The sequence below is a fragment of the Lathamus discolor genome, chromosome 5 (genome assembly GCF_037157495.1).
Source record: "Lathamus discolor isolate bLatDis1 chromosome 5, bLatDis1.hap1, whole genome shotgun sequence".
NCBI lineage: Eukaryota > Metazoa > Chordata > Aves > Psittaciformes > Psittacidae > Lathamus > Lathamus discolor.
In genome coordinates this window covers 10,227,677-10,250,502 of record NC_088888.1, presented here as the reverse complement: position 1 = coordinate 10,250,502, position 22,826 = coordinate 10,227,677, and the positions used below count along the sequence as shown (strand labels likewise).

At 45.1% G+C, this 22,826-nt stretch overlaps 1 protein-coding gene across 8 annotated transcripts in view; it reads left to right on the top strand.

Moving 5' to 3' along the window:
* ALK (ALK receptor tyrosine kinase) overlaps positions 1–21,395 on the top strand; it is a 317,234-nt gene extending 295,839 nt beyond the window's left edge. For 7 of the 8 annotated variants that reach the window (XR_010612843.1, XR_010612847.1, XR_010612844.1 and 4 more), the window contains 11 exons: positions 13–199; positions 2,355–2,445; positions 3,364–3,428; positions 4,291–4,420; positions 9,943–10,040; positions 11,049–11,141; positions 12,801–12,902; positions 14,362–14,496; positions 15,076–15,166; positions 16,440–18,473; positions 20,565–21,395. Coding sequence is in view for 1 of the 8 variants with exons in the window: in XM_065679710.1 (XP_065535782.1) it covers positions 13–199; positions 2,355–2,445; positions 3,364–3,428; positions 4,291–4,420; positions 9,943–10,040; positions 11,049–11,141; positions 12,801–12,902; positions 14,362–14,496; positions 15,076–15,166; positions 16,440–17,144 (1,697 nt within the window). In the remaining 7 variants the exon portion in view is untranslated. Of the gene's footprint in view, positions 1–12; positions 200–2,354; positions 2,446–3,363; positions 3,429–4,290; positions 4,421–9,942; positions 10,041–11,048; positions 11,142–12,800; positions 12,903–14,361; positions 14,497–15,075; positions 15,167–16,439; positions 18,555–20,564 lie in introns of those variants that run through there. The other variant, XM_065679710.1, reaches the window with a different exon arrangement.
* Positions 21,396–22,826: the final 1,431 nt, after the last annotated feature.

The window sequence follows — 22,826 nt, the reverse complement described above, 5'->3', positions numbered from 1 at the left end:
CTCCATATGCAGTATATCGTCGGAAACACCAGGAGCTACAAGCCATGCAGATGGAGTTACAGAGCCCAGAATATAAACTGAGCAAGCTCCGTACCTCCACTATCATGACAGACTACAATCCCAACTACTGCTTTGCAGGAAAGACCACATCCATTAGTGACCTCAAAGAGGTGCCTCGAAAAAACATCTCTCTCATCCGGTAAATTCATCTTTGCCTTCCCCGTGCTTCACACTATGTGCGTATGTATGCTGACTCTCTAACATGAGCTCACATCTTTGTGCAGGCATGTACAAATTCTCATGCACTTTTAGGCTCATGCCACTTTTCATAAGATATAAAGTTACAGTAGTTAAGCTGTGTGGAGGGGACTAGACTTTGGCAGTCTCCTTGACCTTTTACAGGTGCAGTATGTTAATCTGGGAGTATGGGAGGAATTGAAGAGTCACCATCAGTAACTCCGACACATCTTTTGCAGACTGTGCAATGGATGGGCCATTTCCAGTATTAACTGATGAAATGCTGGGAAGGCTGAGGCTTGTTGGAGGCTCTTTTAAAGTCTTTGGTAAAGATAATGACAACCTTAAGTAAAAGAGCAGGAAAATCAAGGGGTTTGAGACTGTCATACAGTATGAAAAAAAAAAAAACCAAAACAGGAATATAAAGCCAGCAGGGTAGTCATGTCTACATCAGAACTTCTGGAGAGTTCAAAAGAGTCTCTTAAATACTTGATAATTCAGGGTTCTTTCCCACGTTGCTCTTCTGCAAGGTACAGTCTGTGCCATTTGTCAATGTGACACTACCCTGGTACCATGCAATTTTACACAGAAAACCAGGAAATTGAAGCAGGAGAGCTTAGAAGACTAGCGAGCTTATGCTGCTTATAACGATGATGCTCAGAGCAGTCTATGCAGTCTGCAATGCTTTGCTGTCTGTTATCTCACTCTCCCTTACCTGCACATCTTTCGGGACTGCATCTGGAAGTTTCCAGTGTACCCTGTGCTGCTGCTGCCTTTGTCACTTGGGCTCTGGAAGGATTTTTGTAGTATGGCAAGCTGCAGAGAGCTGAGAATTGACAAGGGCAGAAACTTTTTGGGAGGAGGTTGAGTTATGAGCTGTAGAGATCTTGTTTTATACACTCAGCTTGTAGCAAGTCGGTCAGGCTTAGCCAAGAATAGTGTTTCAAGCTGATACCTACAAAATGCTATTAAAAGAAGTGGCTGAGTCACAGGCAGCGCAAGTCCTTACTGTGGTTTCACTGGTCTTTATCCTGGCGAAACTACAGACAGAGCTTGTGCAACAACAGAGCAGATTGCCCATAGCAGCACCTATTTGGACAGCCAGAAGGGCAACAGCCCATACAGAAAGAGTCCACTAATAGACCAGAGAGCAGAATCAGGGAGGCTCTCAGGCCAGATCTGGCTGTACCAGGAAGGTCCCTGTTGTAGAAGAGAGTCTTATTGAGAGCCTGAGACTGAGATGCAGGAATGTCTCTTAGATGCTTGAACTTACTGCCCAATGTGCAACTCACGCAGGGTTAAGAGGGACTCAGGATCTGGGAGGCAGCCTCATTCTCTCTGAGTTATGTCGTTATGACATGTCACTTAAGTGGTACAGCTATTGTTGTACCAGTTGACTTAATGTGAACTGAGTGAAAACTGAATAGACAGGTATGCAAAATCTGCATCACAAGGACATAGGACAGGATCTGTTGTGTGATTACTGTATTTCCTTTCTCTTTTTCTTATATCCTTATTCAAAATGAAACTGTAAATTTCATAATATGATCAGTGCCAGAAACTATTCTCAGTGTGAGTTCCTAGAGCAGAGTGCTTTACAAAGCCCTATCATCACCATTTACTGGCTAAGGTACTTACCCAGAATTACGACATAAATCAGGAAAAGATCTTGGTTTAGAATTCAGGTCCTTTGAGAACCATTTTGCTTCATAGTTTCTTTTTCAATGTTTTCTTTAATGGTGGTGCATAGATATCATGGGAACTGTTAATGTGTTTAGGGTGTGGGAGCACCAAGACTTAAGACCTGTACTTACTGACCTGTTTTGAAGGGCCCACCACTGTACCACTGACACCAACACCATAGAAGAGTGCTATCCACTCAGTGCCAGCAGCTTGATTTCACTGGTGACTTTGTTTTTGAGGATTGCTTTCACTACCAATTAAATACATTGTAGGTGCAGGAAAGATCACATCAGTGTCTGGTTCCCTGCATAGTGTCCATATCCAGTTACCCTTGTTTCACTGCTGTGAAAATTGTGAGCCCCTTCTGTGATCTGTGACCACAGTCTTATAATGTGTGTGTAGTAAAACCTTCTTGTCTTCTCTGGTCTGTCCAGGGGTTTGGGCCACGGAGCCTTTGGTGAGGTATATGAAGGTCAGGTGGCAGGGATCCCCAGCGACCCCACTCCCTTGCAGGTGGCTGTGAAAGTAAGTGAAAGTGTATGAGTTATCATGATGGTTTCATGCATCTTTCACCCTAGAGTCCCAATGCATTATAAAAAGGAAGATGAATTAAGCATTACTGTAGTACTGAAGGATGTGGCTAGCAAGGTTACTGCTCTGTTGCAACACTTTAATCCATCATAGTTGATGGTACAGCTTGTAACATAAGGGCTTTGTGAGACTATTAGAAGATGTTTGTAAGTAGTAAATAGCAAAGATTTCCCACACAGCTGCAGTTTGATAAATAAATGCATCCTCTGTCCATCCTCCACATGCTATGCCTGGTGTCGACATCTATCAAAAGCCTTTGAGTCAGAGGCCAAAGTCTTCACAGGGCCAAGAGCAGCATGCATCATGGAGCCTGCAGGTAGGAGATAGCTGGTTTTCCAGGGATCTCACCACTCCATTACAGGATGGATATGGACTGGATGTGTAGCTGTATCCTAAGAGGCCCTGATAAGGTTCTCCAAGCCTTCAGCAGCCTGCCTAGCTTGTTTTCTCCTAGAGGTTACATGGCAGCATAGTCCTACTGCTGATTATAGTTCATAGTCTTGCTGGAAGGTAGGAGTACTGAACTGTGAGAGAACTCAGGAACTGTGGTCTCTTTCCTCATCCTCTGTACCACAGAGTCCCATGTATTGAGCACTGTTCCCTGTGCACTCTGGGCTATTTCCTTTGCTGGGAGGAGGATGACTGGTGTTGATGGGCCATGTGTTCTGATCTTCACCTTTCAAGAGACTTCACAGTCTAGATTAGTAACGGTCTAGTTGTTATCTTAGAGTGAGGTTTCTCTTAGAGAAACAAGGATTGCTGCAGAGAATGTTAGTGCTTTTGATGTGCCTGGTGTTCTACATCTGTAAGTTTAAATATCTTCTCCTCATCAACCTGTTCTGTCTTTTCCAGACGTTGCCAGAAGTGTGTTCAGAGCAAGATGAATTGGACTTCCTCATGGAAGCTCTCATTATTAGGTGTGTATAAATAAGATCAGCAGCACTTGTATAGGCTTGGAAAGCTAGCACTGTGAAGAATAAAGTTGCTTTAAGAGGTAATGTCCATGCAACACAGCTAGTTGTTTTAGTGCATAGCTGTGAATATTTTACAAAGAGGATAGGCATTACCTTCCTGTTCTACTCTTACAAATAAAGAGGCACCAGGTAGTGAAAGGCTAAATTTTCAAGAGGGTCTGCACTGGTTTTCATTACCAAAATGAAACTCTTTAGGGCTAGTTTTCAGAATTGATAATAGGATCCTTTTATTTCTGTTAGAGATCAGAATATAAGGTAAAAACAAACCTTAGGAGTTTGGGGTTGAGGGGTCAGAACTAAAGGTGGCATTGACTTAATGCTGCTCTCATGTCACATGTCAGTGACATGTCCATTTCTCATCACATTGAGGTCTGGAGAAATAAGGAATTACCAGAGACTAGACCTTGAGGAATAGCCCCTGCATAAACAGATCCCTATGTCAGTATGTTGCTTGGAACAATTCTGCCCTAGCTCAGCTTCTACACATTGGATAGGGAAACTGAAAGCAGACTTGTCATTTATGACACACAAGTCTTACTGTAGCCCAGAAAGGATGCAGAATACACGAAATAGCAGGAAAAGCAGCACTCCCCCTCCACCTCTGTTCCTGTACTGTGCAGACCGACACACAGTGCAGGGGTAACACTTTAGCTTTATCCAGTTGCCCTATCTTTACCTTTGAGATTTGTTACTTTCTGGAAATAAAAATAAAAATTCCCCACAGCAAAACATTTGGATCCTTTTCTGCATCTTGTGCTTTTTTGGATCAAAGCTGTTTCGTAATTGAATCTTCCTGTCTCCACAGCAAGTTCAACCACCAGAACATTGTGCGCTGTATTGGGGTGAGCTTGCAGGCACTGCCCCGTTTCATCCTGCTGGAGCTTATGGCTGGGGGTGACCTGAAGTCCTTCCTGAGAGAGACACGGCCTAGACCGGTAAGAAAAGAGAAAATCTATTTAGTAAGCTGCTGCCACAAGGCAAATACATAACTGTAAAAGAGCTGATCCATGCAGCTACTTTTTGCCAGCATTTCAGAGGGTCAGAATATTCCTTTTGCTAGAAGACCACTGGGGAGCAGGACACAGATGTATAGGGAGTTACACAGAGATGCCTCATCCCTGGACTTTGCTAGACAGCATTGCAGATACTGTCTAAAAGAAGAATTAAAGGGTTTTGTTTGTTTGTTTGTTAGTTTTTAGTAAGTTAAATTCTACTCTTAGTTTCCTCACACCAGCTGGGGGTGAGCTAGGAGGAAGCATTGAGCTGGTAATGCTAAGCCCATTATTTAAACTGCCGATCAGGTGCATTTCTGTGGATGTCTGTCAGTGCAAGTTTGACACAGGCAAGGAGAGAATCCAGCCTGGAGCTGTTGACTTAATAGCAAATACCTTTAGTCCAGAGTTTTAAAGATTTTTTCCCACTGAAATCAGCAACAGTGGGAAATGACAGTGAGTTGGAAATGTGAGAGAAATAAATTATGACTTCTAGAGAGGAATCAGTATTTCAGAAGAATGAAGTTTGCTCTGAGGCTGTGGATCAGAAAGGCACCTAGATGTTAAGCACCAGGGCACAGCTTCATACTTTGTCTCTATGTTTTCTTTACATGGGACAAATTGTTGGATTTTATCAGTACAAGAGACACATAAATTCGCTCCGACAGATATAAATAAAATTCTTCCTCAAGGCATCTTGAAACAGATTGACTTTGTATTTTTGCCTTGCAGTCTGGTTTTCAGACTTAAAAGATGCTTTGTGTTGCACAGGATCACCTCAGTCTTGAACAGGTTGCAGTAAAGTGTCTTCTGCCTGGTTAAGAAGGTTAAACACCCAGAAAGTGAAGATGTTTGCAAACTGAGCAAGCAGTCTTTATAAATAGAGGTTGGTTTTCTGTAGCACCTAGAGATGCTCTTGTCAGCTCTTACAAATGGGCTGAGCTTGGTGGTAGGTGAATGGGGAAATGAATGTTTAGCAATGTGGGCTCTGCTCTCACCCAGTGCATAGCAAAATGGTGTGGGCAAGGTATGCTGCCTGCTAGGTGATTTGTTTAACTTTACCAACACAGGCTGTGCTAGATGTGTGAAGTGGCAGGTGAAACAGGATGGTCGAGGGCAAGACATCAATCATTTTGTAATGGAAGCATCTTTTTGGCTTGCTAAGTTAGGGAGAAAAACAAGTTCAAGATCTTGTGAGAAAGCACCAAGAGCATTAGTCCTGAACAGGAATTTTTACCTACTTGCAGTAAAATCATCGAGTTGCTTTTGTGGATGAAAAGCCCTTAGTCTTTATAGGATGCAGTCATGGGAGCCTTCTCAGCTGAGGGGTTTTTTTCTGTTTGCCCCTACCCCAGTCGTGAGGTCCTTCTTGCAAGCCAGAGCTTCCATTTCTGTTAGTGGTCACTCTCTGCAACCCCTTTGAAAGCTAACATCAGAAGAGGTGGATGGTTCACTCAAGGCACAGCATACTTGGTATTTCTCTTTCTGCCTTCACAGTCTGTCCTTCCTTTCCTCTTCTCCCTTGTCCTTCCTGACCTATTTGAAATTATCTGACACGGGCTAGTCACAGCACCTTGAAGATCCTCACCTATTCCTGCATTTAACTTGCTCCCAGGATTGAGGCAAACCTGGGACTCATGCTGCTGTTTTCTGCTTTATCCCAGGCCTGTCACACTTCTGGAAAGCTGAGGTTCAAATGCAGGTGGGCAGTTGAAAGCCGAAACTGATTCAGAAAAACAGTTTCCAGTTCCTCTTTAACAGTTGGGTGAATGTGAACAGCCTGACTTTGTGCAGACACAGACCCACATGTTTCTGCTCCACTTCTACCACCTTCCTTCTCTTTGTCCCCTATACCTGCTTGCCTTGCTTCTGCTGACGTCCCATCTGGTGGCTGCCTGGCAAGAAAGACAGCATAATTCATTGTCTGGCTGCCAAGGCAGCGTCTGAGGGGTTATGGCACCTGTGAGTCCTGAGAAATCAGGCTCTGGTGCACATGTTTTACTGCTGGCTCAGAAACTATGAGGGTAGGAGACTTGACTGATGAGAGATGAGATGTGTGCAGGGTGTTGTGCTCTGTGAAGTATGGGATCAAGCTGTAGAAGTGGATTTACCCTCTGCATATACTTGAGGTGTGACAGACTGTGTACATGAGACCTGTGGCTCAGTACTGCTGATGTATCTTTGCACTGCTCTTAGTGAACCCTGAGCTGCTTTGTTCCTGCTATCACTCATTCAAGGAAGACGGGCAGAAGGTAGGCGTAGCAGACTAGACATCTAGCTTTCCAGGCCCATTAAAGGAAAGACAAGGAACAGTGCTGAGTAAACAGGCTTCGATAAGCTTTGCTTCCAACAGGAATTAATTGAACACACAAGACCTGGCTGTGACTGACTCAGTAACAGAGGTGCACTGTTACTGTGCAGTAAGCACTGTATGAATTACTGTTGTTATTTCTCCTTGTTTTTTCCCAGTTTTGTATTTTCCAGCTGGTTTCCTTACTACCTTGTCTTTCCCACCTACTTCTGCTTTCAGCCTGATTGCAAAGGAGAGATGTATGTGTTCATTCTCTACCTTCATCCCCCAGTTGCTTTCTCCACTTCCCTGCCAGTAACTTCAAATTCATTTGCTAGTTTCAGTCAAATTTAATAGAGGTGTGAAAGGCATTAACTTGGCATTAATTCTGAGACTTGAGGAAAAAGAAAGGAGTGACCACTGAGAAAAACAGTTGTCTTGCTTGGTTTGCCACTGGCCTGTGAGAACCCGTGTGACTTGAAGCAAGACACATGCATCATGCTGCCATACAATGCCACTGAAATACATGGAAGGGAGCAAGGGAAATGGTGAAGGTAAAGCAAGGGAAGGGGAAACTTCAGACATTATAAGGGACATGAAATGGGAAGCTAGAGCTACCGAAGGAGGCATCAGGACATGGGATTCAATTTAATGGGAGATTAAGATACTCCCAGCACAGGTTATTGCATGTTGTTCATCTGTGTTCTTCATGTAAATAATGAAAGCAATGTTCAGCCAAAATGTCATAACTTTTCTGGACTCTAGGCAAGAATGATCATATGCATAAGCCACATGTTCATCCATCATCAGTGATAAAATACCAGTGATTTTTGTGGAATATTGTTCTTTATGCCAGGTCTGCTGCATAAGCTCAAATTCATACTACTTTGTGGGGCCAGCGTTTACAATCCTGAAGAGTTTCAGTATTCCTTTTCTAATAGAGTTTCACATCTTCCCCCTCACCTGGAGAGAGGCAGTCTGTTAGATTCTGAGATGACTGGAACTGGAGCCTTCACTCATAATGAGCACTGCAAAATTGTCCATTCTGAGAAGTTCAGTGCTGATCTTCCTCACACACAGCACAGCAATCAAAGAACAGCTCTGGAAGATAAATCATATACAGATAAATGATTCCTTCCTTTGTGTTGTGCAGCCTGTTGCACAGAGCAGTGATTACACTGAACAATACACAGAATTTTCATCACCTTTAAAAAGATTCAGCCTCGCCATAGGCGGTATCACACTTGTCTGTTCATCTGGGGAGCAAAAGCTGTAAAGGGAATCCTTTGGTGTCTCAAGGCTGCTTCCCTTGCAAAATGAATCCCAAAGCTCCATTTTTCAAACAGATTACATAGCGAAATTGTCCTTGGCTGGGCAGTCACATCTGGTTTAGGGCTGTATTTAGCCAAATAAAAAGGTGGAAGGAATCCATCCAAGGAGACGAAAGGAAGGGGGGAAAAACAGAAAAGACGAAAAAGCTGTGCCATTCATATCAGCTTGCAGCTTTAGCCTTGCAGTTCAGTTCAGGTCTGGAAACAGCTAGTAAAGAACTGGTTTTTTTACTTGGCTTTCACTTCAGGTTTCTGATCCTTGCTAAGAAGAGGAGGAAATGGGTAGATAGTGGTACTCATTTCCCTTTGGTTGTGCCCTGAAAGGGTGAAAAGAGGCATCTGCATCCTTTCTCACTGTAGCCATCTAGTGTAGCTGGTGAGTCACTTCAACTCACAGAGGTAAAAAGATTATTCCCCTTTCCTCTCAAGAGGCAGGTGGGGAGAGAGGCTTTATGTTTTCAGGAAATGGTGGCTCTACGAAAAGAAGAGTTTAGGGGGATACCCAGTCCAGTGTTTTAAAGAATCAGTTAAGTATATATATGCAATGAACTATACTGTGTAAGTAATGAAAAACAGGCAGGTGATACAAAGTCACAAATGGTTTTGTATTATGGCACCACACTGAAAATAAATAGGATTTGTTCACACAGAGATGCAGTATTTTTCAGTTATGTCATTAGTCAAGCATTGAGGCCAGGTTTTTCCTTGTCTCTTCAGAAGACATTGTCTTTTTTAGGTTTTACCAGCCAGTGCTCACAGTTTCAGTACTGGCTGCCGCCTGCCACAGAGCCTGGAGTTATTTCCAGTCTCAGTTAGCAGTGATTTAGGTCAGGTAGGATGGCCAGCACAGCATCACATCAGTCTGGAGACACGTCTCATCACAACAAACGGGCTGGCAGAGCCAGCAGTCCCTGTCACTGAAGGACCCATGCTGGTTTGTGCATCGGTGGGGGAAACCCCATGGGCAGGTATGCCTTTTGGGCACTGGGCAGAGTGGTAGGTATTAAAAGACGAAGCTCAGAGGGTAGGATAGGCTTGTTTGGTTCAGTAACTAAGGCTGATGCATGCTTAGCTAGCTGTGGGATAAGCAGTCACTGCCACCCCGTTGTTTGACATCACCCTGATAGCAGCAGCAGTTTCCTCCTCTCCCACAGGACTGGCTGCAGGGATCACTGATTCACACCTCAGTGCAGAAGCTGATGGGTTGGCTTCAGAGGCTGGCAAACACAAGCCAGGGCTAAGCCTGCTCTTTTCACTGTAGAGCATGTGGCTCCTGCTGGCAAGAGCTGTAGACTTCATCAGAGGGGCGGGAGCAAGGAGTTGGCAGCTTTAGTCTTCCATAGCTGTTGGCTGCGCAAACCTGTGTCGGTGTTCTAAGGGGCAAGATAAAACCTACACAGATGTGGAGGAGGGAAAGAGCAAATGTGACTCATGCCATTATACAAAATGTCATTCTCATTGTTCAAGGTGACTTTAGAGAGGAGTTAGCAATAAGAAAAAGAAACTGAGTGAGGACCAGTTCAGGCTACAGATCTCAAAACTCATGCTGAAAATAAGAAGTATCTCCCATGAGAATGGGGGGAAGTTCTTACAGGGGCATCCCAATGGAGCTGCAAAGTAGGATCCAGCTGTTCTGATTCTGTCCCTGGGATTTGTATAACATTGTATCTGCACATCCATGGCATAGTTCATGGAAATGAATTCTCTCATGCACATTTTTGTTATCCCTTTGTGTATTAACATCTGAGCTACGTCACTTGTTCCAGAGTTCCCAGTGCTGTATCACTGATGAATCATGCCATGTTCTTGCTTTTAACCTGCATTTGTCCCTTGTCTTTTCGTAGAATCAGCCCTCCTCCCTTTCCATGCTGGACTTGCTCCATGTGGCTCGTGACATTGCTTGTGGGTGTCAGTACCTGGAGGAGAACCACTTCATTCACAGGTAGGTGAGCACATCTGTGTCAGCATGGACAAAGCATGACAGATCAGCACAGGCTAATGCCCTGCTCTGTATGTTTATGTCCTGCTGCACTCTAGTGGCTGGATACCTTTAAACAAGGTAGATAAAATCAGAATAATAGCAGCAGTCAGCAGAAAAGCTGCTATAAATCAGGTTGCAGAGCTCTGTAGTTTTACCAGAAATTCTGAGTTCTGTCTCAGTGCCTCCCTTGGATGCTCTGCAAATGGAAGCACAATCTTGTGACAGAAGTCTCTGACTCTCTCCTCATTGTCAGTTTTGCTTAGTTCCTTCTTGCTCATTCTGGAATCCTTTTCTCTCTCAAAAACAAGTAAAGCCAGAAGTGCAACACCTTGTGACTATTGTTACCTGCCCCTGCAGGTAACAGGGGTGTTTGGCCATTGGGTAGAGAGAGATTGTAGTTCACTCTTCTGAAAGAGTTACCCACAAGCTGTGCCTCCAATGTCATTCAGATCTCGAGGTTTACTTCAGCGCAGCAGAGGTGGAGCTGGAGCTTTACCTGCATACACAGATTCAGGCCCATACCTTGTCTTCAGAGCAACACCTGCACATTGCTGTTGCCTCTGACAGTACTAGACCCACTTGACAATATTTGAACAAGCATGCAGGTCAGTGGCTCGTTCCCCAGGCAGCTTGATGTTGGTACTAGTAACAATGCTGAAATCAGTCCCACTGCTTGAAGCTTCTAGAGACTTAAAAATAGCTCCTGGGGTGAAGGGAGGCTCACAGGAGGCCAAGCCTTTCAGCTGGAAGATGTTATGTGAAGTTTAAAGAGGAAATATTAAAGAGCAGAGCTGCTCCTGCTGTTGGGTAGATTGGAAATTGGGACCACAAACACTGACTTTTCTGGCTGCTGTGGGCTCTCTGCAGCTCAGAAAAGCAGGTACTCTTTGTTTTCTTTTTGGCTTGCAAAATTGTTGAATGATTAAGTGGATCTTCTCTTTCTGTTGCTTTTCTTCCCTTTCCTTGTAGGGATATTGCTGCCAGGAACTGCCTCCTTACCTGTCGAGGGCCTGGGAGAGTGGCTAAAATTGGAGACTTTGGAATGGCCCGGGATATATACAGGTAGCAGAGCTAAGTCCAGGGTACCCATAAGTGGCAGCTCCCTAAAATAAGAGAGGAGCAGTGTTTGTGCAGGAGAGCAGGCTTGTGTGCTGCTCTGCATGACCCTAGCAAGGCGAGAGCCAAGAAACCCACCCTGATGAATCCCAGCTAATGCTATTTTGGTGTTTGCCTTCACCTGTAGTGCTCTGGACACTTTTCCCACTCCAGACAGCTTTCTTTTGGGTAATGAAGTATGATGGTGGTGGAAGGAATTTCCTTCCTCTTGTACTCTATCCTCAGTTTCTTTACTTTCTCCACATTGAGTGACATTGATGTGCTCTTTTGTTCTATGGTCCCAAGTCATTCTGAGTTTAATGTCTTTCTTTGATACTACTGCTGCCCCTTTGGTTTGGTATCATCAGTAAATCTCCTCAATTTACTGCTTATAAAGGAGGAAGGTGCAGAGGAAGGTCAGGAAAATGTAATCACCCAGACTGGAATTCAGCCAGGACACAGGGTTAACTACTCTGCTCTTGCAAGAAGTGCCAGGAAATCTTTAATGACCATGAGCAGTCAGGGCTGCAGTTTGATATCTCATCTTCAGATAGCACCTCCAGACGTGTAGCACCATGTCCTGCTGTGCCGAGGAGTTGATTTGCCACTGATTCAGAGGAGGGACTACCTTGTACTCAGTCACCCACACCATTTATTCCAGTGTCTTACCTTCTTTTTTTTTTCCTTGCTTGTGGATTCTCCTGTGCAATTACTAAGCCAGGCCTGGCTCTGTTTAACTTGAGATCTGACAGTAGCAGAGATACTTTTTTCCCTTCTTCTCCTCTTTCCCTTCACAATGAGGCCCCACTCTTCCCCACTGTCAGATTGTACTCTGCTGGGACGAAATAGCATCTGTCACACTCACAATCAGCAGAACTGACTGCCAAGATGAATGCCTTGGTGGTGAGTTTTCAAAGGTGCCTTTGAAGTTTGCACGTGTTTCTGTGTCCAGGAATATCCTTTGGATGCTCAGGCTGCGTAGTTATGAACAGTGATACCAGCGGGCATGAGCAGCCTCCTGCAGCCACCAACACAGGATCTGGGGCTTGTAGGTTTTGATTTAAATGGCAGTAACACTGAAGGACTGATGTAATTCCTGTCTCAGGAAGTGGGAAGTACAGGAGGTGGGTTTTGTACTGCTGCCCCAGCTCTAGTGGCCAAGCACCCTCCTCCTCAAGCTTCTTATTTTAAGAAAGAGGTTTGGATTTCACTTGCAGTGCTTTAGACTGGGTACATATGGGATGGCCTTTATTTTTGGTGGGGATTCTGAAGGTGTGAGGTGAGGTAGAGGTCTTGCTGTGGCTGAAAAGGGCAAGAAGATGGCTGTGCCAGCTGCATTGTGTGATTAATTCGCTTAGGAGTATGCAGAGAAGGATAATTTGGGTTCACCAGATCAGGCCTAAAGCAAGGTAGATTGTGGCAGTCCTTCCATGGTCTGCCCATTTCCACTACTTTTGCAAGAAGGGACAGCATTTTATTTCATTTCTTCAGCATTTTCTTAGCCACACTGTTTTGCCTAAATCAGTCATTCCTCTGGCTTATGATTTTAATAATTGTAATTACAAAAATCCTGAATTAATGACATTTTCTGAATTCCTGGCTCTTTGTTTTGTTTGTTCTTTGCAGAGCCAGCTACTATCGGAAGGGTGGGTGTGCAATGTTGCCTGTCAAATGGATGCCTCCTGAGGCTTTCATGGAAGGGATATTTACATCAAAAACAGACACATGGTGCGCTTCCTTTCCTTCTCTGTCCAGCCTGTCTGTGTTGTAACTCCTTCTGTGAGGTGTGAATATTTTGTAAAAGCATGTTCTGGTTCATTGCTCCTTGACTAAAAAGAGAACCAGTAATCCTGGGGCAGACAAAGCAACAGGAATGTCTGTTGTGTTAGCTAGGGAATGGGGAATGTTTTTATTGTACTCTGAGCTACAAGTGGGGGCTCTGGAGCTCAGAGCATCAGTGGGGGTTCTTGGGCATGTTACTTCACACAGGATAGCTTATCCAAGAGGAAGAGTCTGTCATAAATGATGAGTCCCCTGCTCCACTCAGTCCTGTCTTGAGGAGTGGCTGATGTCTTAGAAAAGCATAACCTGACTGTTGCATTTGTTACATCTAGTTGAACAGTGCTGAGTACAAAGACAAAGCAACTGTCTTTACCTGCCTGTATTGCAGACTTCACTCACTGAATAGTCAGCTGTTGATATTCATTTCAGGCTGGATCCATGGGCTGTGGCCAGTGGGATGAGGTTCAAGAAGGCAAAGTGCCAGGTCCTGCACTTGGGCCACAACAAACCCCTGCCATGCTCCAGGCTTGGGGAAGAGCAGCTGGAAACTGCTCATGGGAAAGGAGCTGGGGATGCTGATTGATGGAGCTGAACATGAGCAGCTTGTACCCAGGCAACCAGGAAGCCACCAGCCACACAGCACCAGTGTGGCAGCAGGGCCAGGGCAGTGGTTTTCTCCCTGCACTGGGTACTGGTGGGGCTGCACCTTGAATCCTCTGTTCAGCTCTAGAGCCCTCACTACAAGAGAGACATTGAGGTGCTGGAGCAGGGCCAGAGAAGGGCAATGGAGCTGGTGCAGGGCCTGGAGCACAACTGTGATGAGGAATGGCTGAGGGACCTGGGGGGGGTTCAAGTCTGAAGAAAAGGCTCAGGGGGGACCTAATCACTCTCTACGACTACCTGACAGGAGGATGGAGCCAGGAGGGGGCTGGTCTCTGCTCCCAAGGAACAAGGGACAGAGCAAGAGGAAATGGCATCAAGCTGCACCAGGGGAGGTTTAGATGGAGATGAGGAACAGTTTCTTCCCTAGTGGGTGTTCAACATTGGAACAGGCTGCCCAGGACAGTGCTGGAGACACCGTCCCTGGAAGTGTTCAAACACCATGTAGCCAAGGCCCTCAGTGCCATGGCTTAGTGATGGCCTTGGCAGTGCTGGGGAATGGTTGGACTTGATGATCTTAAAAGTCTTCTCCAACCTGGTTGATTCTGTGATTAAATGATGAAGTCCACCTTTGCAACTGTGCAGCTTATTTGTGTCTGAATGCTGCAGCAGTGATTTGCACAAGCTGCTGAGCACAGACTCAGCAAAGGGCATTGCTGATGGTACTGCATCTAAGGGCATTGCCCCTTGGTGATGGTCATTATGAAGTATCCTTCACTCTGTTTTCCTTTGCTTCCGTATTCAGGTCCTTTGGCGTGTTGCTGTGGGAGATATTCTCTTTGGGATACATGCCCTACCCTAGCAAAAGCAATCAGGAGGTTCTGGAGTTTGTCACCAATGGAGGAAGGATGGATCCACCTAAAAACTGCCCTGGCCCTGTGTATGAGATTTTAACTTCTGTATATTCATGCAGATAATTTCTATTTCAAATGCTGTTCTCTAGTCAGAAGTTAATGACTTTTAAGATTGATCTTATCATAGCTGTTCTGCCTTATTGGATTTGAGTGCCAGTGACTTCTCTCCTATTTAATTTTGCTGTCTCTTCTGAATAATTCAGAATAATTCAGGGCCCCTTTGAGAAGTACCAGCCACTGCTTGCTTGGTCAGAGATGGTACAAGATCTGTCTTAGGTTAGCTGTGAAACTGCAAGTGCATAAAGAGTGTTCACAGGTAGGGAAAACTGGGCTCTGTTATCTGTAGCCTTGCCTACCTTTAGTGAATTGTTCAAAGTATTCTGGGTGGGTGAGTTGTTTCTCTGATGTGCTGTAAATTTCACCCCACTATTGGCCACATTTCAGTGGTGACCAGGACATCAGTTGTCTGACTCCAGGAAAGGCAGATCACTCTTATTAGAAGTCAGAGTCGTGATGGGTGTTTATGTTTTTTAAGCTACAGTGACCAGCTGTTACATACCAACAGGATCTGCCATTTATGAGTATCTCCTGTTCTGCTCTTTCAGTTATCGCATTATGACCCAGTGTTGGCAGCACCAGCCTGAAGACCGGCCAAATTTTGCCATAATCCTGGAGAGGATTGAATACTGTACCCAGGTATTGCATCCAGTGAGATGGGTGGACAGGGTTCTTCTTGAGGAATGGTCTAGGCAAGCCATAACACAAGATAAGGCAGCACTACATTTCTGCAGTCAGCAGGCCAGGGAGACTGGTGTCAGCCAGGGACAAGTGGCCAGGGTATTTCCCTCATTGGGTGATTGATTCCTCATGTCTGTCACTGCTGTGTGTAAGACACAGGCTTACACAAGCTTACAAAGCTTTACAAAAAACAGATTTGTAGCTCTGCTTCTGCTTATGAAGGAAGCAAAAGCTATGACAGGCCTGAGTCATACACACTTCATGCACTTCATGTCAGCTGCTTTGTCCCAGTGTTTACCCTTAAGACATGGTCAGCCCTGAGCAGAAATGGTTCTGGCTTAGAGCATGTGGCTTCTGCAGCTGTCAGCAGTTCTCTGAATCTGACTGTGTTGGAGAAGGCAGGTGGAGACAGCCATGCTGCTCAGGGTGTGGGGATTGTAAGGCTCGGCAGTGGGAAGGGGTGTGGCTGATTTTCCAGGTGAAAATCTGATTTTTTTTTTTTATTTTTTTTTACCACTATTTTTAGCTTATGAGGAGTGGAGTAGTTTGGGAAGTGTTTTGCTGCCTGCATCAGTGCAGGCTTCTTGTGTGGCATCACACAAGTTTGCCTTCTCTCGCTGTTTGGATAGCTTGGATCCTAAGACTGGGAGGCATTGTTTTCTGTGATCTCCAGCTTGCCAGGGTATTAAGCAATAACTGAAGGTTGCCCAGATCACCACATTTTCTCTCAGTTTAATTTTCAGAACTGCTTAAATAGCTCAGAACCACATTCCCTATGGAATTGGGCTACAAGGGGTCTGCCAGATTGCCTTCTGCATTCCCATCCTCCCCTGTTGTGTGGAGGCAATACTTTCATGGTCGAAACTTTCTCAATATTATCTGTGAATGTTATGAACTTCGAGATGATATAGATTCCAAAACACATTCCCACAGGAAATTTGGCTGGACATAAAAAGTGTTTTTTATTCTTTTTGTGCCTCTGCTGTTCTGTGGCAAGTTTTAGAGTTGTTGGGTTTTTATAAAGAGTTCGATTTTAAGGGTATCCCATTGCATCTCACAGCTAACTGCGTTTGGTCAGCATCCTCTACATACGAAATGTGGGCTCTGGATAGTGGGAGCGATGCTCTGTGATCATTGCTGACAGCTGTCAGATGTGTTGAGTTTTTAATCAAGCTCAAGGATACGTGATCATAGCAGACTTTTGAGAAATTCCCGTTGTTCTCTCCGACAGGATCCAGATGTGATCAACACTGCTTTGCCAGTAGAGTATGGCCCATCAGCTGAGGAGGAGGAGAAGGTAGCAATGTGCCCCGATGATCCAGAAGGAATTCCACCTCTCTTGGTCTCCACACACCAAGACAGAAAGGATGACAAGCAAACTCTTCCATCTCCACCACCCCTACCATCAACCATCACTGCTGGGAAACCTGTAGGGAAAGTGGGAGCCTTGGAACCACCAGTGCCAGGGAAGGTGCAGTCAGCATCAGCGGGAGGACATATCAACATGGCCTATGCCCAATCCAATCCCCCTTCAGAGCTGCGCAAAAGCCGGGGCTCAAGAAACAAGCCCACCAACCTCTGGAATCCAACCTATGGTTCCTGGTTTGCAGAGAAGCAGGCCAGCAAAAACAGTTCTCTGCTGGAGAAGGAGATGCCCGAGAGGGAAAATGTGGGACAGGAAGGAAACTGTACTGTGGGGCCCAACATTGTGACTGGCAGGCTGCCAGGCTCCTCCCTGCTATTAGAGCCATCTTCCCTAACAGCAAGCGTTAAAGAAGTGCCTCTCTTTAGGCTCCGCCACTTCCCCTGTGGGAATGTCAACTATGGATATCAGCAGCAGGGCTTGCCCTTGGAAGCCTCCACACCACTGTGCACTGGCACTTACGAGGACCCTGTCCTTAGAAACAAGAGCCACATAACCCAGCAGGGGCTGTGAGAGCCCTCTACCCTCTTGACTTTCCCCCCCTGTGGCCCCTGAGCCTTGAAGAGATGTCCCATTACCCAATACACCATGAGCAAGGGATCTGACAGCATTACCTTCTGTTTTGTGCCAACTTGCTCCAGAAGTGCCACCCTTGAAGCCGTAATTTCAACTACCCCAAGAGGCTTCAAATCACCGGAGCCCAAATACAGCAAAAGAAACAAGGGGGACGGAGGATACAGGAAAGATGTTACCTGCAAGGCCCAGCTGCTGTTGCATCAACTCATACGCATGGTTGTTGTCATGCCCTTCCTGTGAGCTTTTCCCAGTTGTGCGTTCTCTGCTTAAGTGTAAAGCCGCGGCTCACTGCCTTGAGTGTTTCATGTCTGGGCTTTTCCATGCTAAACTTGTGGTTGCTGTGGAACACCTGGAGATCTCCTGCAGCTGGCAGAGGTTGTAGTGGGTTTGGGGAGAGCATCCTCCATCCAAACCAAAACAGGATACAATAGTGCTGATGGGTGACGCGATGGCACGTTACTAAGTTGTGTTCCAGCTACAGTCCAGTCTTCAAAAGTCCTTGAATGCACAGCAGTTATGGGGGTGTTGGCAGGGCAATAGAAAGACACTGGTCACACTGCATTGCTCAGAAGAGAGAGAAGAGGAAGCCTAAAGGATGCATGTAGATGCTATGAGGCATTCTGGGTTGGGGGAGCATTGTTTGGCTGAGGTTTTTTGGTTTTCTTTTTCCTGTGCTTAAGCACTAAAACTGAGTAAAGCCCTTTAAAATTCCTCTGTCCTACAAAAGTAGGAATATCCTTCATCAGGAACTTGTGTGTGTCAAGTGGAACCAAGGTGAAGTTTTGGAGGACAATGCCCTGAAATGGAGAGCCACCTGCATACCTTAGAGGTTTACAGTTGCCTGTGACATACCCTGTACAAACAACGTAAAGGCAGAAGACAATACTGTGCCACAATCCAGATGCCAGACACTGTATTTGAAGGGTTTAGAGCCCTTGTTCTTTTAACAAAACACATATATGATAGTGGTTTAAAGACAAACACTGCATTGACTCATTTTGTACACCTTGTGCATGAAAAGTATTCCAGTTAAGTGTATTGTCAAAACATAGATGTAGGAAATAATTCATGTGTAAAGATGTGCACCAGTAACTTCAACTTAGGGTTGCAAGGAGCTGTTTTAGCATGAACACTATCCAAAAAAGAGGTGCCTATTTCCATAGAAATGGGTGTACTGGAGCATCAGCAGAGGAACGTGTTCTTCAGTCCAAGACTCTTCGTTTCAGAGAAGTGATGCTGAATCTGGCCCTGGATTCAAACACTGAGGTAAGCTTCCTTCCTTCATAAGGGGTCAAACCAGAATCCACATACACATACTGCAAACCTGGGAGACGTGCAGATTGAAATAGGAGGGCCTGGGCTGGGCCACCACCCTTGTGAAAAAAACCTAAGAAGGGGGGTGCTCCCCTAACATGCCTTCCTGACCTCTTCAGTACACATAACTAAACCCCTTCTCTAGACAAATGCCAGAGCTGTGTATGGTGGTTGGGTAATGGGGCTGTGCTCCTGTGTCAGGGGCTGCTCTGATTTCATGTTGATCTGCTAGGGATCCATTGCACTGCCACAGCGTGGGCTTGGCGGGGATGAGGAGGTTGCCCTTGGGGTGTCCTGCTGCTATGCACAGGCTTCTTTTGCTTGAACTGAGTATTTGTGATCTCCAAGGTTATTAGGCTCATAGCTCTTGTCATGAATTAGCCACAGGGGAGGGATTCTGCCTAGGTTAGGACTGTGTTAGTGTCTAACTGGTGTTCCTTTTTCTAGCTCAGTAAACTCAATGGTGTAGTTTTCTGGAGTCTCAGGAAAGCTGATTAATTCAGGAGCACTGTCAGAACAATTTCTTACAATCGTATATTATTCATGTATATTAGCAATTTTCATTTAACTATTCCAGCTTTCTCATTTCCAGAAGGGCTGAGGTTCCACGTGGGTTTTTTTAGCTCTTCTCTGCATAGGAAGACACACTAGAGTTTTTGCTACCCTGCCTCTTATGTGTCAGTGCGGACAGAATCTAACCCGTATCCTGACAAGTGTTCTTAAAGAATATATGAGAACAGAAAATTGCTAACTTAATGACCTTTGACTATCTGAAATCATTAATTCTTGGAGCTGGGGCAGCATCTCTGACACTGCCCAAATACAGATAAGCCACCAGGTTATAGACACATAGAAGGGTTTGGGGTTAGAAGGGAGCCTAAAGCTCATCCAGTTCTAGACCCCTGCCATGGGCAGGAACATCTTCCACTAGACCAGGTTCCTCCAAGCCCCGTCCAACCTGGCCTTGAGCACTGCCAGGGATGGGGCAGCCACAGCTTCTCTGGGCACCTTTTGCCTCAGCACCCTCACAGGGAAGAATTTCCTCTTAACGTCTCATCTCAATCTCCCCTCTGTCAGTTTAAAGCCATTTCCCCCTTGTCCTGTCAGTACAGGCCCTCTCCAGGTTCCTTGTAGACCCCCTTTAGGTAATGGTGTTAAAGGTAGCATTTCTAAAGCAGTTTTAAAAGCACAAGCAGCAAGAGGTGATTTTAAGTTTGGAGGTGAAGGAGGAAAGGCTTTCCCCAGCTGTGGTGATTACTGCACTGCAGCTTGTGTGAAGTTATTTTTATCACAGCATTTCAACTGAAATAACTCTTTACAGAATGGGAGTTGTAAAAATTGAAGGAGCTAAACACATTACTGATTCGTACCTCTGGAATATGTGAGGAGATGATTCTGGTCTGGGGAAATGCTGAATTACTACTGAAATCCTCTAGTCTGCTGGGTATGGTGCACTGAGATAAATACTGTTCAGCACTAGCAGTTCGGTTTAAGGAAGCTTCCTTCCAGTGTCTCCAGTGTCAAATGTTTTTTTTTCAGGGGTTTTGTGTTGTGGTTTGGGGGTTTGGGTTTGGGGGGGTTGGGGGTTGGTTGGTGTTTTTTTGTTGGTTTTTTGTTTTGTTTTGTTTTTAAATCCTCCCTCTGAACTCTTGGAATTCAGAGAATTCAGGAATCTAGTTTGGGCTTATGTTTGATGTAAAAACCACAACATCTCTGAGCAATTCCACAGCAAGCACTTAGTTTGTTACCCTGTGTACTGCCCAGGCACAGCACGCTGGTGTGCAAAAATTGGTCTGTAAATATTGACACTCATCAGATCTTGCCAATCCCCAGTTAAACCCTGCCACACCAGGCTTCGTGTTGTAAGAAGAAAATTCAAGTTACTTTAAGCCTCTTACTCATTTTTTATTTAAACTTGGTTTTTAAAAATGTAGTTTATTGAGATTATGTCACCTTTTCAAAGGAATCTGCTTTCAAGACTGTTAATCTTTTTCACTGGCAATATTTTACATCCTGGTCTTATGTGTCTTTCTCACTCTACAGTGGAAAAGCAGGAAGCAGTACCATCTACAGGACGCAAAGCACGACTGGGGAAAAGCCTACACTACCACCCCCACACTCTGGAAATGGCTTATTCCCATATGGATGTTAACCTGTTTCCTGTAGATTTAGGTAGGTTTCTGATTCTGTAAGCTGGTGAAGGTGAACTAGGTTGGGGTGCCTGCTTCTCCGTCGTGTGCCTGGAAATGACGCAAGACAAGAAGTCTGGGTGGTTCTGCTTCCTTGAGGAGTGATGACAGGCGAGGGGCAGAGGACACCTCTGCTATGAGGAAAAGCTGAGAGCGTTGGGGTGGTTTTATGATGCAAGAGATCTGAAATGGGCTATGAAGGATTTGATTTTTCATGCCTGCTCCTGTTACTGAGCCTGACTTCTGGGTGGCAAGCACCTTAGCATAGGAATAGCATAAAACAGCTTTCCACAGCAGCAAAGACAGCACCGTTTGTCCCACAGTTAAACCACATTACAGGAAAATGTCCAAATTGTCTGCATCTGGCTTCTTTTAGTAACAAGCTTCATTATAGGAGTGTCTGTCTCATGTGCAGCAGTTTATGCAACATTGTTTATAAAGGAAGGGCCTGTGCACTTCAGGGATACTATGAAGAAAATACTAATGTATGGTCATTGAGTATTTTGTATTGAATAGTGTATTTGTATTGTAAACAAGTGTAGTGAACCACAAGGCATGAAGACAAATAAAATGACTGTAGCTGGCTTTCTCTGTGTGGGGCTGTGTGGTGATTGGAGGAATGTCAGTGGAAGGGCTCTGGGCATCATTTTTTTACTCAATGAAGTTACACAAGTATTAAGGTACATGGGCACACAGAGGAGCAGGCAGGGTGTTAAAGCATGGCAGCCACTCCTCAAGCTTCATTGCGTAGTGCCCGCCCAAAAGAAGGTGTGGGCCCTTCTAGTGCAAACCACCAAGCCTGGCTTTTACCTACTGGAAAGGAGCTGGTATAAAAAGAGAATCAAGTGTATATGGTTGAAGAGAGATGTGGGCTTTTTTGGTCCCGAAAATGTGTATCTTAAGATAGCATTTGTCTTTTGAGTCTGGACATGGAATTTGAGTAGGTCTGGTTAGAAGCTGTATTTTACTATAGTGGGGTGCCACTGCTGAGTCCTGTGACAGACATTGGAAGAGGTGGCTCAAGCCCTACAGCGCTCACTTTTTAACCCTTCCCTGTACCACTCCTCTGCCAGAAATAGCTGCTTTTCTCAAGAAATGGTCTTTGAAATTAGGACTGACTTATCTTATAAACCTTATCTTGGCTTATAAACCTTCTTCTTCACTTTCTTATCCACATGCTAATTCTCCTGCAGGACAGAGCTGTGGTTTAAGTAAATGGACTTTTTTCCAGAGGAGGTATCCAGCAGGCATGTCTCCTCTCCCTCCATTACCCACCCTCTGTTTCCTCCTTAACTGAAAAGGGAGCTCCCCTGTGCCAGACTGGTTTGGAGCTGGCAATCTTTGCTCCAATTTCCATTTTTTCCAGAGGTGTCTGGCTGCAGCAAGGCAGGAAAAAGGATGGAGGTGAGTGCTCGGCCATGTGGCTTTCTTGGACACAGTTTCAGTTTCCACCTCGTGTTTGACAAGGCGTCTGCAAACCAAACTCTGAAAGCAGGGATGTAAATGCTGGCCTTGCCACCTATGCAGCACTCTCCCAGGTAACTCCACTAACATAGCAGAGAAAGTGGTTATGTATGTTTTGCAAATCTGCAGTGCCAGTTTTGCATCCTTGTGCCTCAGATCTTGCTGGACAGCAAGACTTTTAAAGCACAGGCTCCTTGCCCAGAAAACCATTAACTGTATCTGTAAAACAGTCACTGAATGCAACTGGACTGAACTCACTGGATATGAATTCCCCATTCTGGGACACCTCAAGGAAGTTCTCCTCCTGCCACACTGATGACCTTCCTGGCCAGTGTCCAACAACTTGAAAGACTTCATTGCTAGGATCACTGAAGAAGTGCATTTTCTAAGGAGAATCCTTGGAATGGTTGTTTATGAAGCAGGTAATATTTTAGTTACATGGTGTATAGGGACTTTGAGAATCATTGTCTTTTCTAACCAGTCTGGGGCTGTGATTGTATAGACCTAAGCAGAGCACCTAATTTCAAACTTCACCAACAGTGAACCTGCAATGTCCTCCTGCCAGCTGGAGAAAAGGATTATGGCAACTTACCTTGGATTTAGGGAAGCACAAACCCCTTCACATCACCAACTTGAAGACAGCCATCAGTAA